The sequence below is a fragment of the Clinocottus analis genome, unplaced genomic scaffold (genome assembly GCF_023055335.1).
Source record: "Clinocottus analis isolate CAN_PGR_092001 unplaced genomic scaffold, fCliAna1.0.p SCAF_16, whole genome shotgun sequence".
Taxonomy (NCBI): Eukaryota; Metazoa; Chordata; class Actinopteri; order Perciformes; family Cottidae; genus Clinocottus; species Clinocottus analis.
In genome coordinates, this window is record NW_027175887.1 from 15994738 (window position 1) to 16009449 (window position 14712).

General features: G+C 44.5%; 1 protein-coding gene across 4 annotated transcripts in view; it reads right to left on the reverse strand.

The window, feature by feature from the left end:
* Positions 1-221: 221 nt before the first annotated feature.
* clec16a (C-type lectin domain containing 16A) overlaps positions 222-14712 on the reverse strand; it is a 32791-nt gene continuing 18300 nt past the window's right edge. For 3 of the 4 annotated variants that reach the window (XM_068577865.1, XM_068577866.1, XM_068577868.1), the window contains 8 exons: positions 13243-13293; positions 13007-13135; positions 12610-12730; positions 6445-6596; positions 5638-5842; positions 4763-4933; positions 3900-4037; positions 222-3126 (listed from right to left, as the gene is read on the reverse strand). In XM_068577865.1, the coding sequence (XP_068433966.1) occupies positions 2582-3126; positions 3900-4037; positions 4763-4933; positions 5638-5842; positions 6445-6596; positions 12610-12730; positions 13007-13135; positions 13243-13293 (1512 nt within the window). In that variant the 3' untranslated portion in view covers positions 222-2581. The remainder of the gene's footprint in view (positions 3127-3899; positions 4038-4762; positions 4934-5637; positions 5843-6444; positions 6597-12609; positions 12731-13006; positions 13136-13242; positions 13294-14712) is intronic. The other variant, XM_068577867.1, reaches the window with a different exon arrangement.

Here is a 14712-nt window from a genome sequence, read left to right on the forward strand (position 1 = left end):
AAAACACACACGTTGTTACACTTCCACAACACAACTGCACAGCTGGTTGTGGAGGCGCACGGTAGGGCAGATCGTTATCTTAACTTTCAGCTCAGGGATCGTTTACAGCTTTTTAAAACCGTGAAACCTGATCAATGGACGCTTTCAGTCAGTAAGACAAAGGTGTGTGTGTGTGTGTGTGTGTGTGTGTGTGTGTGTGGACTCAAGCAGCAGCCTCACTGTTGTTAAGTAGAATAATTTATTGCAGTTCTTTATTTAATCCTCTGTTTCAGTTCATTCACAATAATTACAGGTTTAAAAGCAAAAAGCATTTACAGAGCATATAAACATATTACACACCCACACACACACACACACACACACACACACACACACACACTACAATCAGAGACTTAATGGAAGCTTGACGTGTGAGGGTAGTGGCGGCCGATGGGCGCCATGTTGTCTTGATCCCGCTCTCCACGTCGCGCCTCTTCAGCACGCCAGTGATCATCGCTGTCATTCTTCTGCTATTTACAGTAGCAAGATATGAAGAGAGAGAGAGAGACTCCAAAAAAACAAAGTATTGCTCTGAATTTCTCCTTTTATAAACGTGTTGATGACTGTACAGAGTTAAAAAAAATAATAATATCAGAATGGTCGCGCATTAAGACTTTAAAGTTAGGGCACAGAAGAGAGGAGACAGAGGAGGAAAGAAAAGGAGTTAAAATATTAAACGGAGGAAAAAGAGAGATAACATGTTCACTTTTGTTCCTAAAGATTTACAAACCAAGTCGTGAATTGAGGATAAAATGAAACGACCCGATAAGCGCGACGGAGACTCGTCGTCCGGTACATTCGTCTGTCCCCTCATCGGTTGGCTCGTCAGGTTATTGCAGCAGGAAAGCGTCGCTCAGCTGACCCCGGATCAGCGCGTGAGCAAATAAATCCATGTTGGGTTTCCCTTTCTTTTTCTTTCGACAAGACAAACGCTACGCTTCACGCCAATTGAACTCCCGCTGGTCTTCCCCTGGAGGACGGGGAGGTCATGGTTCACCAACAGTCGAACGTGGGAAAGAAAATACATATTTATTATATATTTACTATTGTTCTCAGCGTCCTGTTTAACCCTTTTTTTTTTTGCAGATGCACGGAGAGATAAGCTGATCTCAGGTCAGTGCCTGAGAGGCAAACCAGCACATACATTCAAACCCAGTGTTGTTGTGGCAGAGCGCCAACCTGAAGATGTTGTGAACAGCGTTTCAGAGCAGTACTGCATCACTCTGTGAGGCTGTCAGCGTCTCATTTAATCAAGCAAATCAACTCTATATTAAAATCTACATGGAGGTTTAAAGGATATCAAACAACGCTGCACTTTCCACTGAGGGAACAGCAGCTTGCCGTCCTGATGAAGTGCTTTTCCTGCAGAGAACCGGCGACCGCCTCTGTTAATTATTTACTAGTACGACTACTACTACTCACTGAGCTGCTGTCCACCATGAATCACTAATCCAGCTCCATTCACAGCCTTCACATTCAGTTTGTGATGGACTAACACACGTCATCGCATCCCCTGAAGGCTGTGAATGGAGACGGGGGGTCGATCGAGAACAACAAATCCAACGAGGTCAAAGTTCAGCGAACACTGTTGCATATCTGAGGAAAAACTAATATATGCTTTGCTTCCACGGCACTCGAGCAAACCCGTACGAAACATCAACACCAGCTGCGATGCGTCCTGAGACGATTGAATCCAAATGTTTTACTGGCAGGAGACAAACACTTCGGCTCGAGCGACAACGTCACGCTAACGTCTGGCTTTCCTGTAAATGGTCACCAGTTAGTAAATGCTAAATGAACAGGTCGTCACTCTGCAGGTGGATCAATAGGAGCTGAAGAAAATGTAGAAAACACACACAACCACGCTGTCTGATCATTCAAGCTCCATACACATCTCTACACACACAGACACACACACACCTTCCCAATGGCAGTTCTAGGAGGCAGTTACTGCGAACAGGTCTGACAGGCAGCGGTCAAAAAGGCGAACGCAGCCGACTGTGTGGCCTGTATGTAGAGCATGTGTGTGTCAGAATGTGTGTGTTAGCATAGAAGTGACCAACACCGCAACACGTTAGTGGTGCACACACAGAAGACAGGAAGTGGAGCAACAGCTCGCGGCGGCAGCGTGTGACGCGCGCGTGTGTGTTTCTCGGAGCGGACGAACAATCGAACAGAACGAGTTAAAAAACGTTGCTGGTTGTGCGTCTTCACGCGACGCCGTTACACACAAAAAAACACACACAACCCGAAACACTCAAGTGAACAGAAACCCAAAATGTGCTTAAAGCCTTTTCTCAAAATTCCCACCAGTGATTTTGTCCTCGGAGTAAAAAGAGTCTCTCTTCGTGTGCAAACACAGACGTTGAGACGCCTCCCAAATCCAACTACACACACACACACACACACACACCCACACCCACTACAAGTCGCAACATGAAAATATACTGCAGTCACGCTGGATAGTTTAACCATCGCACTTGTCCTCTTGGTGTGTGTGTGTGTGTGTTGCAGTGCATGAACATGACTGTGTGTGTGTTGCTCAGTCCAGTTCGGGCGAGTCCGGCGTGTCTTCGTCCTCCAGAGCCGCCGAGTCGTCTCGTTCCTGCAGCTCCGCGGCAGAGACTTGGTCTCCGGCCGCCTCTGCAGGCGCGTCGGCTCCCTCCGGTTCCTTCGGGGTCTCGTCAGCGGGGGTTTCCTCTTTTACCGTCTCATCCGTCGGCGACCCGTCTTCCTCCTCCTCCTCCTCCTCCTCCTCCCTTTGTGCACCTATCCGATGTCCCTCCTCCTCCTCTGCGATGGCGGCGCCCGGCCTGTGGAGGGCGTGGCTGGCGCAGGGGTGCAGGTGCGGCGAGTCCGCGGGGGGCATCAGCGTGAGCGACTCCACGCTGAGCGTCTCCGCGGTGCCGTCCGTGAGCAGGGAGATGGTGGGCTGGGAGGCCGGCGTGAGGCTCGGGGCGAGGGTCGCCGCCGCCGCCGGTGGTGCCGCCGAGGGGGCAGAGGAGACGGGCGTTACTTCTCCACCTCCCGCTTCCCCTTCTCCGCCCGAGAGGGAGGGCGGGGTGTGCTCCAAGAACGTGGCGTCATCTAGGAGGAGAAAGCGAGGGAGGTGAAAAGAAATACTCACTGGGGAAATGATGTGGCTTCTCTTCAAAAGAAACAACACATGTTCTGCTTGGTTTGTTTTCATTGTCTGCAAAGAGACGATGAGAGATGAGCTTGCATTGAAATGCACAATCGTGCAGCAAAAATCTGAATTCAGAAATACTTCAAGCTCCATTTCAATCCATCAGAGAATGTAACTTAAACCAAATCTTCCCTCCTGTCGAACAAACTGAAATAACCAAATAAATGTCACAAACTCCAGAATCAGAGGGAGACAAAACGTCGCCACGACAAAGATCTACACTACGGAGGCACACACACACACACACACACACACACAAACGTAGACACACACACACAAGGGACGAAGGTGGACGCGGCGGTGTGATGCAGCGGCGGTGTACTTGTGGTTTAAAGCGTGTGGGCAGACCTACAATGTAAACTACTGTGTGATCACACTCACAGCGTCAGAGTGTGAGGGTGCAGTGTGAAAGATACAACAACACTATTTTTACAAACCACTTGTGCAACAAGATTACAAAACACGGGTGTGTTCAGTCACGTTTCTTCCTGTTTTAAATGTAAGGATTATAGCTGCAGCCATGAAGCCATTCAGGTATGAAAACACTTCCTGTCTTTACACTCTTTGTTTTAAAGAGCGAGCGACCGACAAGTCCGAGCAACTCTCAGCAGCTTATGTGAAACATTCAATAGTATATTGTGTGTGTCTGTGTGTGTGTGTGTGTGTGTGCTACCTGTGGGGCTCTGAGCTGATACAGTGCTCGCAGTAACAGAGTCACATCTTCCTGTGCTCCCGCTCCCACTGGAGGGAGGCGAGGGGGAGGAGAGGGGCGAGGGACTGTGCTGCGACACACACTGAGCCACTGCAAAACCTGGACACACACACACACACACACACACACACACACACGTAGTCATGTGTTACCATGGCTGGGAAATTATTTCACCTGACCACATCGAGCCCGAAGAACACACAGTCTTAAATCATTGCGTCGCACACAGTAAACACACACAGTACACACACAACTCATTATACCTACAGTAAGAGACTTGTGTGGTCCACAGTACACACACACACACACACACACACAGAAGAAGCAGTTTCTTGCTTACGTGTGTTACATAAAATGTAAATTAAACAGACTTTAAATATTCCAGCACATTAATACTAAATCCTCCATGTTGACCTTTTTAAAGTGGCTGTAAATAAATCTACTAAACTCAAACATGAGCTTTCATTTTTACAGCGATGACGGCGTCACTTTTTAAAAAGTTGAGATCAAACAAAGACTTCTCTTCACAAGCTGAAGCGGGAAGAAACGAGCCTCTAAACTTTGTTCATCCAGAGAAACCAGAGCGGCTGCACGTCCACCTGCTGTCATCTCTGTACTTGAAGTCTGACAAACGTTTCTCCAATACACACACACACACACACACTCAAAAAGGGAAGGTCCCAATATATATTTCATGACCTTCTGTTCTATTATTGATGGTATTTCTCATGAGGTATTCAGAGCGTCGACAGAGTTTGTGTGATTGACAGAAGCGTGACAAGATGACGTTTCTGGGAACAAAAGGATCCGTCTGCATGTGTCACCTGGTACTTTGTCCACGGAGGCGAAGAGCGACCTCGCCGCCGTGGGGTCGTTGGGCGCCCGTCTCGACTGCTCGTAGAAGCGGAAGGGCACGGCGCCGGGCGACGCGTTGGCGGTCTGGCCGAAACCCAACACCTCGCTGGTGCCGGGCTGCACGGGCAGGTCCAGCAGAGCTGCAGACGGGACGGAGGGGAGGAGGAGGAGAGGAGGGAGGGGGAGAGCGTTAAAGAGGGAAAAGACACACAGCACCTCTGCCGGTGCATCGTCGAGACGTCAAGAGAAAAGCATCTGGGATTAAGACGCCATGACTAACTCGTTTGAACTCCGATTGGATTAAAGGAGAGGCTCCTTGGCAGGTTTACAGCCTCTTTTACTCCACTGGGCGAGACTCCAGATCTCCGTTATTACTCCTCCGTATATATTTCTAAAAAAAACACACCATTGGGAAGAGAAGTGCAAGGGACTGACGGGTAAATCGGCATCGTTTACAGTAAAAAAGGGCACGGGAGGTGAAGGAGGAAGTCATAAAGTGTAATTGATTTATTAGAATTGGATGATAAGGAAGCACCGATTCAGAGAAATGACTCACCATGTGTAGCTCTCAATAAAAAATAAAAAAAGATTAGCTCTCACTTCTGTTGGAGCGCAGTTTCACTTCTTACTTAGTAAGCGACGAAAAATTATGTATAAATGCTTTTAAGAATAAATTATTTATCTTTTCCAAGAAGGATGAATCGTTGAAGGTTTGGGAAACACGAGCTAGAAGCAGCGCTAACTTTAGCGATGATTTGACTCTTGAAAAACCCGCTCGACTGAAACACTTCCTTCCTTCCTTCCTTCCTTCCTAATCCGCCGTCCTGAGCGCGGCGCTCCTCACCCGAGATCCTCTGCATCTTCATGCGCCGGGCCTGGATGCGACCCTTGGCCAGCCTCTGCTTGGCGATGATGCAGCGGATGTGGTCGGCGAAGATGAAGTTGGCCTGCAGGAGGGGGAGGGGCTTGGCGTGGGGGTTGGCGCTGGGTTTGTGGATGACGATGTTCAGCGCGCGGCTGTCGTCCTCGACGCCGGACACCTGCATGTCCTGTGGAGAGACGGAGGGAAGGGAAAGGGGGGAGAGCGTCAGATCAGGGAGACAAAAAGACTTATAGGAGAAAATAGGAGCTACAGACGGATGGAAAGAGAGTTGAGCTTATGATCGCAGGTCAAATTCATGTTCCAGACGCTGCTAATCGTTAGTGACGTTCATAAAGCAGAAAAGGGAAGACGAGCTGACGTCAGGGGAATCCACAACAGCTGTGTTTACATATTATGCAATTCATTTGTCAGAGTTTCTCTCGAAAAATTACATTTTGCGTTATCAACTCGTCTTATCTGCAGGCCGTACCGACGCAGCGTGACTAAACCCCGCGATGTATTGTGAGCGTTTCTCCAGTGAGAAAAGATATGATCGACAGCTGATGAATGAAGAAAAGACAAGAAAACAGGAAAGACTAATTGGTTGCTCGAGGAAGGGAAGGGTGCAAGATAAGGAAAACTGAGAAAACAGGAGAAAAAAATGAAGAAATAGGACAAAGAAAACGTAATCGGGAAGAAGAAATATGAGAACAAATCCTTGGTTTTAATGGCCGAGCATCTCATTGACTCTTTTGCACAAAGACACAGACTCGGACTCTCTTCTCTTACTTGCAGGAGGCCGGCGAACTTGACCACTCCCCATCCGAGGCGCTTGGTCTCCGGCTCCACCAGACTCATCTGGTACACGTCCACGGCGAGGAACCTCTGGGCCTGGCCGCCATCTTTGCTGACCACCATGCAGGCGATCAGGTCGCTGTTGTCTGGAAAAGAAAAGCGACGGACAAGTGAGCGCGACAGCGAGGCGAGGTATCGGCCTCGGGTCCGTCTGTGACTCAAAATGTCCGAAATACGCCGTTTGTGTAAGATGAGAAGACAAAAGAGTCGAGCAATGATCCGTCTACGGTTGAAATGATGACACTAAGTAATGTAACGACTATAAAATAGTTTTTGCTTTGATCTAAATGCGTCTTCTTTACCAGGATAACATGCAGCTTTTTGCGATTTAGCCCTGCGGTAGAGATTTATGAGACGTGAAATAAAGAAAGAATGACTTGTGCATTGCCATGGTTTGGTGTTTGTTTGCAGAGCCTTCTTCACACTTGGCATGCTTTCTGTCTGCACAGAGAGATAAGAGGAGGACCGCGACGACGTCCCAGGCGTGGCTGGTACATAGCGTTACCTCGAGGTTACGCAACATAAACATCAATCACAGCCGAGTCTGACGGGCCTGTCATCATTCTGTGAAGGTGTTCGACCATGAAACAAAAAGTACCGCACGGGCTTTTAAAAAAGGTGACACACAAGTCAGGAATTCACTTAAGTATTTACAATCCACCCGGAGGGAAGTTTATGGTAACGACGCCGTGCTAATCCAACGAGAAGATGTTGAAATAATTCGGGTTTTTAGTCTCAATAAGATTTAGGATAGACACTGTGAGATAGCATCGTGTGTGTGATGGACATCGAGTACTGCAGATACGGAGACACATTCACTCTGTGTTGAGTTTTTATGCAAAACGTTACCGATTAAGTCAACAAACACAAGATCTCAGATGACGCCGATTATAGATAATGCATTAGCCACTTAAACGCAACACTAAAATGTTACACTACAACACGAACGCACAACTAGTGGTGGTTATTTCCCAGGAATAAGAATGTAAAACCACACAAATTGACACTTTAGCTTCAACAGTGTACTTCTGTTTTATGTTACAAGTGAAATTCAGACCGTACAATGATTCAACTTCTCCAGAAAAACATGCAAAACATAAAGTTCCCGTTCCTGAAAGTGTCCAGTAGTTCTCCTGCTAAACCACTGACTATCTCCCCTTGATGCAACAACAACAACAAGATGAAACACAAAAGGACTCCATCAGTCCGTCCCCAGTGCACAATGTTGCTGTGATGTTAAGAGCCGTGAATGTAGCAGTGTGTGTGTGTGTGTACGGTTTATTTGTTGGTGGATATAAGACGCTACAACCAGATGAAGGTAGAATAAAAAAGGAAGTTAAGGTCCATTTAAGGAGGACTGAGTGTTAAGGTGGACCTGCTGTTCTCCTTTATATGCTCAGTTTATTCATTTTAACGGATCACACAGTTAACCGAAGACATCCAGTGAATATGAAACATGATTTTAAAGTCATTGCTCGGACTTTAACGGTGTTATTAAAGTCCTCATATCAGCAAGAAATGATTCATCGTCTCGTTCACGTCGCTTCCACTTTACAGCATTGAAGCTCTCCAGTTCCTTAAAACTCACATTTCCAAGAATCCTGACTAATCCAACAAAACCAGCAGTGACTAATGTCATGAGTGTGACGTTCATATTTTCACAGCTGCTGCTGATCACATGGCGGCGGGCCGTGCACATCATGCATGTCGTTGCCTTCTGGTTATACGACTTTCTGTCTTACCAAGAACTTGACTAAAAATATTACGACTGAAACCCGTCAGCAGGAAAAAAAAAAAATCACCTGCAGCTGTAGAGGAAATGCACAATTTACTGTGTCAGCAAAGTGCCACAAACTGGAGAAAATTAGGGGGAAACTTAATAACTTCTGACCAAAAGGCTTGAATATCTCGAGCCGACGGCACCTTCTAACATTCATGAGCTCCTTGAAACAAAGTCAGCAGCCAATCGAGCGACGGCTTCAACCACGGGAGTCGCTTTCAAAGTAATTTCACTGACATATTTGCTGTCAGGCGACTCCATCTGTGAGTTAAGAGCATTTCCAGCTTCCCACCCCCTCACAAAAAAAACATCTGCAGACAGAGTTTCACCGTGCGATGGCGTACCGCTGTCACCGGCTCCGTTCACCAGGACGGGTCGGACGGGTTCACCGAGCCGATGCCGTGCGATTGTGCATTTTTCCTTCTGAATTCTTCAGAAATTTTGAGCAAGAAGCGAGACGCCCTCCTCCCCTGGGAGCACGACCTGCAAGCGTCGGGAGTGACTGTGTGCACAGGTACGAGCAGAAGCTTAAACAAAAGCATGTGACTCCAGGTGAAAAAAGTCAGTATATACAGGGTTCATACACATTTTGATCAATGGATTTCCATGTCTTAACCAATTTTACATGACTTTTAACCACATGTTCATGACTTTTAAGCAAATTTCTGAGACTTTTAACCACATGTTCATGACTTTTAAGCAAATTTCCGAGACTTTTAACCACATGTTCATGACTTTTAACCAAATTTCTGAGACTTTTAACCACATGTTCATGACTTTTAAGCAAATTTCCGAGACTTTTAACCACATGTTCATGACTTTTAACCAAATTTCTGAGACTTTTAACCACATGTTCATGACTTTTGACCAAATTTCTGAGACTTTTAACCACATGTTCATGACTTTTAACCAAATTTCTGAGACTTTTAACCACATGTTCATGACTTTTAACCAAATTTCTGAGACTTTTAACCACATGTTCATGACTTTTAACCAAATTTCTGAGACTTTTAACCACATGTTCATGACTTTTAACCACATGTTCATGACTTTTAACCAAATTTCCGAGACTTTTAACCACATGTTCATGACTTTTAATCAAATTTACTTGACTTTTAACCACATGTTCATGACTTTTAATCAAATTTACTTGACTTTTAACCACATGTTCATGACTTTTAATCAAATTTACTTGACTTTTAACCACATGTTCATGACTTTTAATCAAATTTACTTGACTTTTAACCACATGTTCATGACTTTTAATCAAATTTACTTGACTTTTAACCACATGTTCATGTCTTTTAACCACATGTTCATGACTTTTAACCAATTTTACTTAACTTTTAACCACATGTTCATGACTTTTAACCACATGTTCATGACATCTAACAAATTTCCATGACTTTTAATCAAATTCCCATGACTTTTAATCAACTTTCCATGACTTTAAACCAGATGTCCATGACTAAACATGTAGTGAAATCATTGTGTAAACAGTAAAAAGTGATAAAATGTAGTATTTAAACTAACAATGAGGCTTCAAAGCATACAGTAAACCTTAAATGACTCAAATGAATGAGAGACAATAGTTTGAATAAAAGAATAAACATTTATATAGATGTCTGTATGTATGCTGCTGATATTTAGAGCCTCTTTCTTTTAAAAGCAGATTCATTATTTCAAACTCAGCGTGAATGAACGTCATGAACACATGAATATAACACATTTACACGACTTTTACTACACTTTAGTGGTTTTATTTTTTTCAAGGACTTTTCCAGGCCTGGAAACAACGGTTTTAAAATGTCGTGACTCTTCCTGGTTCCTTCATGACCCTAAGAACCCTGATGTGTAAACGCTGCCGGTGTCGTTTGATCCGTTTGCGCCATGTGGAGGCAAGAGATATGCCCCAATTTCACCAGTTTCACTTTTCACATTCGAGCTCATAAACCTGCCGCAGACTCTTCCAACAAGCATTTTCAATCACGAAAAAAAAAAGAAAGACAGCCGCGGTTTCAACCACTGGATTAGATTTGAAAAGCTGCAGAGAGAGAAAGAAAAAGAGAGAGAGACATTTCGGTTTCAGTCGCGATGTTTCCGTCCATCAGTCGAATGTTTTCTGAGATTACTCTGCAAAAAACACATCAATCACTGAAGTGGAACGCGGGGTCATTTATTGACAAAGGCTCACTGGGGCTGTTTCACGCCGTCTGAAGACAAAAAGATATACAAATAATATATATTTCTGAGCACACAACCGTGACACGTCTGCCGAACGCGTCCCTCATGACGTCATTGGTCTGATCCGATCATCGGGACACTTTTGTCAAGTTTAAAATCTTCACTCGTTTCCAAAAAAAAAGTACCGAAACTGCAGCTCAGGCGTCACAGATGATGTGATATCTACTAAAAATAAAGGTCGCCGCTACCCAGATTTGCCACAGACGGTAAAGTCTGAGGAATTTACAATGAACGTTGCTCTGTACTTCATTCTAAGAAGTGATTTTATTGATATAAATCACAACTAAAATTACATGTATGATATACGGCAAAGCAAAAAAGTGCAACGCTGCGAGAAATATCTTTCCCAAAAAAGTGTGTCACCTTCTTAACTTTTTATCTTGAAGTCAATCTACTGAATTAAAAAAAGAAAAGATGGCACAAGACAGTGTGAAAAGAGGAAAGTAAACTTTCTTTGCTTGCATCACAAGCTACACCTAATATAGACACCGCATGACACACTGGGGAATTTGCGGTGCACCGTGCTCTCTTTCTGAGAGTTTCTGCTCATCAAAAAGGAACTTCAACGAGAGAGAAAAGGGGCTCGTTTCAAAGAAGAGCGGTGGCTGCCCCGTCTGCTCTCGACTCTCAGTGTGGAAGACACGATTAAAATGGTGAATTACACGTCGGTAAGGTTGACATTTTTAGGTCGCACATGGGGGCAGTGACAGACGAACTACATCCGCTAACGTTTGTGTGTCAAACGCGTCATCTGCCGCTGGAGATCCTTCATCTGTCGACTCTTCCTGTGCAGGTGTCCTCTAACCTGCATGTCTGCGGCTTGTGAATGACAATACGAGTGATCTGCAACAACTTCAGTCCAGAGATTCGGCGACAAATTCCTCGTTTGTGAAAACATTCCTGGCGATAAACACTTTCTGATTCGACACAATAGCCAGAGTGGAGTCATAAAAGCGGCACATTCAGTTGAGCGTCCAAGATACTGTTATCTCGATGTGTCACCATTATCTTCGAGGGATTATTTGCTGCACAACACCTTGTTGTTCACGATGAACAATCAAAGAGCGGAAAGGATTGCATTCAGATTTTGCCGTCGTGAAGATTAGAGGATGACATGAGAAGGACTGCAGGCGCTAACGTCGGACTTTTAGCTTCACAAATATCACATTAATGCTACTTACGCTGTTGTAAAGCCGTCCATCAGTGGATTTAATGTAATTGTTCTTAATAAAACGGTAACTCTGTGTGAACGTATAATGAGATAAACAAGGAAACATTACAATGAAGGTCAATTCAAACAATGGCAGAAGAAAAAAATGTCATTTTGTCTATCTTTGACATTGACATTCATATCTTAGAGGAGCAGAGAGAGATGTTGGGAACAGCTCCTGGTTCTGCTTTACATTCATATATCTCAGTACATTTTTAATCAAACCGGTCTCCAGATGACCCTCAACTTCCTGTAGTTTTGTGTTTGCACGCTATTGGTTTGTAAACATAATACAGAGATAAAAACCAACCCCTGCGTGTTAGAAATGTTCCTTCACACACAAGTTCGGCCGCCGAGTTGCAGCCGACCTTAAGTGACGGAGAAATGGACGGCTGCGAGATCGAGACGGCAAAACGATGCACGTTTATACTTATATAAACGGTCGTCACAACTTCAACACTAACACAATAACAAATGCACAAAAATGCACGTCAGCAAAAAAAAAGAAGAAAAAAGGAAACGTAGAGATTTGCAAAGACCGTGTGACCGTGTCGTCGCTCGTGTTCACATTACCGTGCAGTACTTGTGATATCCTGAAAGGCAGGAGAGCTAACCACATGCAAGTTTCCAAAACATCTACACACACACACACACCTGCGCACAGTCAGAGGAGATCGCTCAGGTTATATCTGCGTGCAAAGCTGTGCGTGTACACACTTGTTGCATGTTGGTACTGCTGATAAATACACTAGTGCGTCCAGCGGCCCGGGCTTTGTATAGTGTACAATACGCCACACAGCTTCTGTGTGTGTGTGTGTGTGTGTGTGTGTGTGTGTGTGTGTGTGTGTGTGTGTGTGAGACTTACTGAGGTCCAACACGTCATCCGTCTTGATGAGGTCTTGGGATCTGGTCAGAGGCAGCTGCGTCTCAGGCTCTCCCTGCAGCTGAAGCGATAACGACCGCAGCATGAAGAAGACGCGGATCGCCTGTGCAGAAAGAGAGAAGTTAAAGAAGTTACAGCAGGAACATTTTCAACAATGAAAAAGAACAAAAGCATGACGACGAGCCCCAACATGTTTTATCTTTCATCTGAGATTAAAAGTGCTGCAAATCAGGGCGTCGTCTGTCAACACAAAACCGAAAAGAACGCAAAATGAGTTGCACCTGTTGTGTGTTTCAGTGTAACTACACGTGATTTACTGCACTCATGTGGCACAAGGCCTCAAGAGGAAACTCATATCTCCACAATAGAGTCTAACTACCCTGCGTGTCCTCTCCACGTCTCCACAGGGCAGTCTCTTGACGAAGTCGATGCCGGTCAGAGGCGTGCCGGTGGGCGGCAGCAGCACCGAGGCGTCCATCATGAGATACTCCACGTTCAGCGGTTTACTCTGCAACATGTAGCACACGCGTGCATGAGTACGGACGAGCTCACGTGCAGATTTAGCGGCGTGTGAATCACGTCACGAGACGAAGCTCCTGGAGGAGAAGGACTGACCGTCATGCTCCTGTACTCGTCTTCAAACATGTCCAGGAAGATCTCCTCGCCCTGCGAAGACACGACAGAAATGACAGCCAGTTAAAAAATAATGTGAGGATGAAGAGTTTCACCTCCTTTGTGCAAGAACACAAAAAAATATATTTTTTAAAATATTTATTTAAATATTTGAGTATTTTTAAATGTATATACATTTATATTATATATATTTTAATATATTAAATATATACATATTAAATCAATATATATACATACATTTTAATAAATATATACACATATATTTAAATAATAATAAAATATGTATATATATATATATTTATTAATTAATTAAAAAAAACATGTTTTTTTTTTTATTTAAATATCAGAGGAGGGATGGGGGTCACAGGCATTAATCCGGATGCCAGTAAATGTTAATGCACACGTGCATAAATTCTCTGTAGATTAAAACACTGATGATGCTCAACAAGCTATTCCGCTCGGTCCTGAAAAGATTTCCGAAACATTCCCTTTATCATGTTTTCCCTCTCTTCATCGAAGGTTATGACTCATATCCCAAGTGAATATCATATACTCCGATGACTCATCTCTCTGTGCATGAAGCACAGACAGTCCACGGATTCTTTCTGATAATATTTAGTAATATTTAATATAGTTTTCTGTGGGAATCGTGCCGTGCACGATCATTTTCTTTACTACAGTCGTCCACCGTTGCACGCAACAGACGGGTGACTTATTAGAAAAAGGGTTTTGTGTTTTATCCGGTCATTTGACACCGTCGTAGGGCCTCTTTCCTGCAAACACGACAGCGACCGCTCTGTGCACAAACCCTACGTATGTGCTGTGCTTCGCAGCACATAACCCGCATCAATGAGTTCCTCAACGACGTCCCACGTGAACCAAAACAGGAAACGCTGAACGGTTCAGACGAGTTGTTTGGACACGGGACGGTGATTGTTTCTGTGTGTTTACGATATGCATCTACTCCTCGACACACACACACACACACACACACACTAAATACAAAAAACACAACAACAAAAAAAACACTATTTGGTTTCGCAGTGAATCTTTTTGTGAAGAGGAAGTTCAGACTTGTATCTCAACCTGTTGAGGGAACCAGATCTTCTTTCTTTCTTTTTGTTTTACACACCAGGAAGCTGCTTTTTCCCGATGCTTACATGAAGAGTCTTTTCCTATAAACACTCGGCCAGACGTAACGCCTGCGAACTGATATCCAGACGCAATCAAAGTGAAACAGAAAGCACTTTGGTTGCGAGTACGCATGTGAAGTCGTATAGTTCACTATATAAAGGAAACACTTTCACTTTTACCGATCCCACCTTCAGGGAAACAGCGTTAGTTCTAATAAGTGGATACGCTCAGACACACACTGAGCTGTTGTTGACATGCGTATCTCAACAACAACTGGCTGGTTTCTTCATTATTCTCCCTAGATCATGTTTTTTTTCT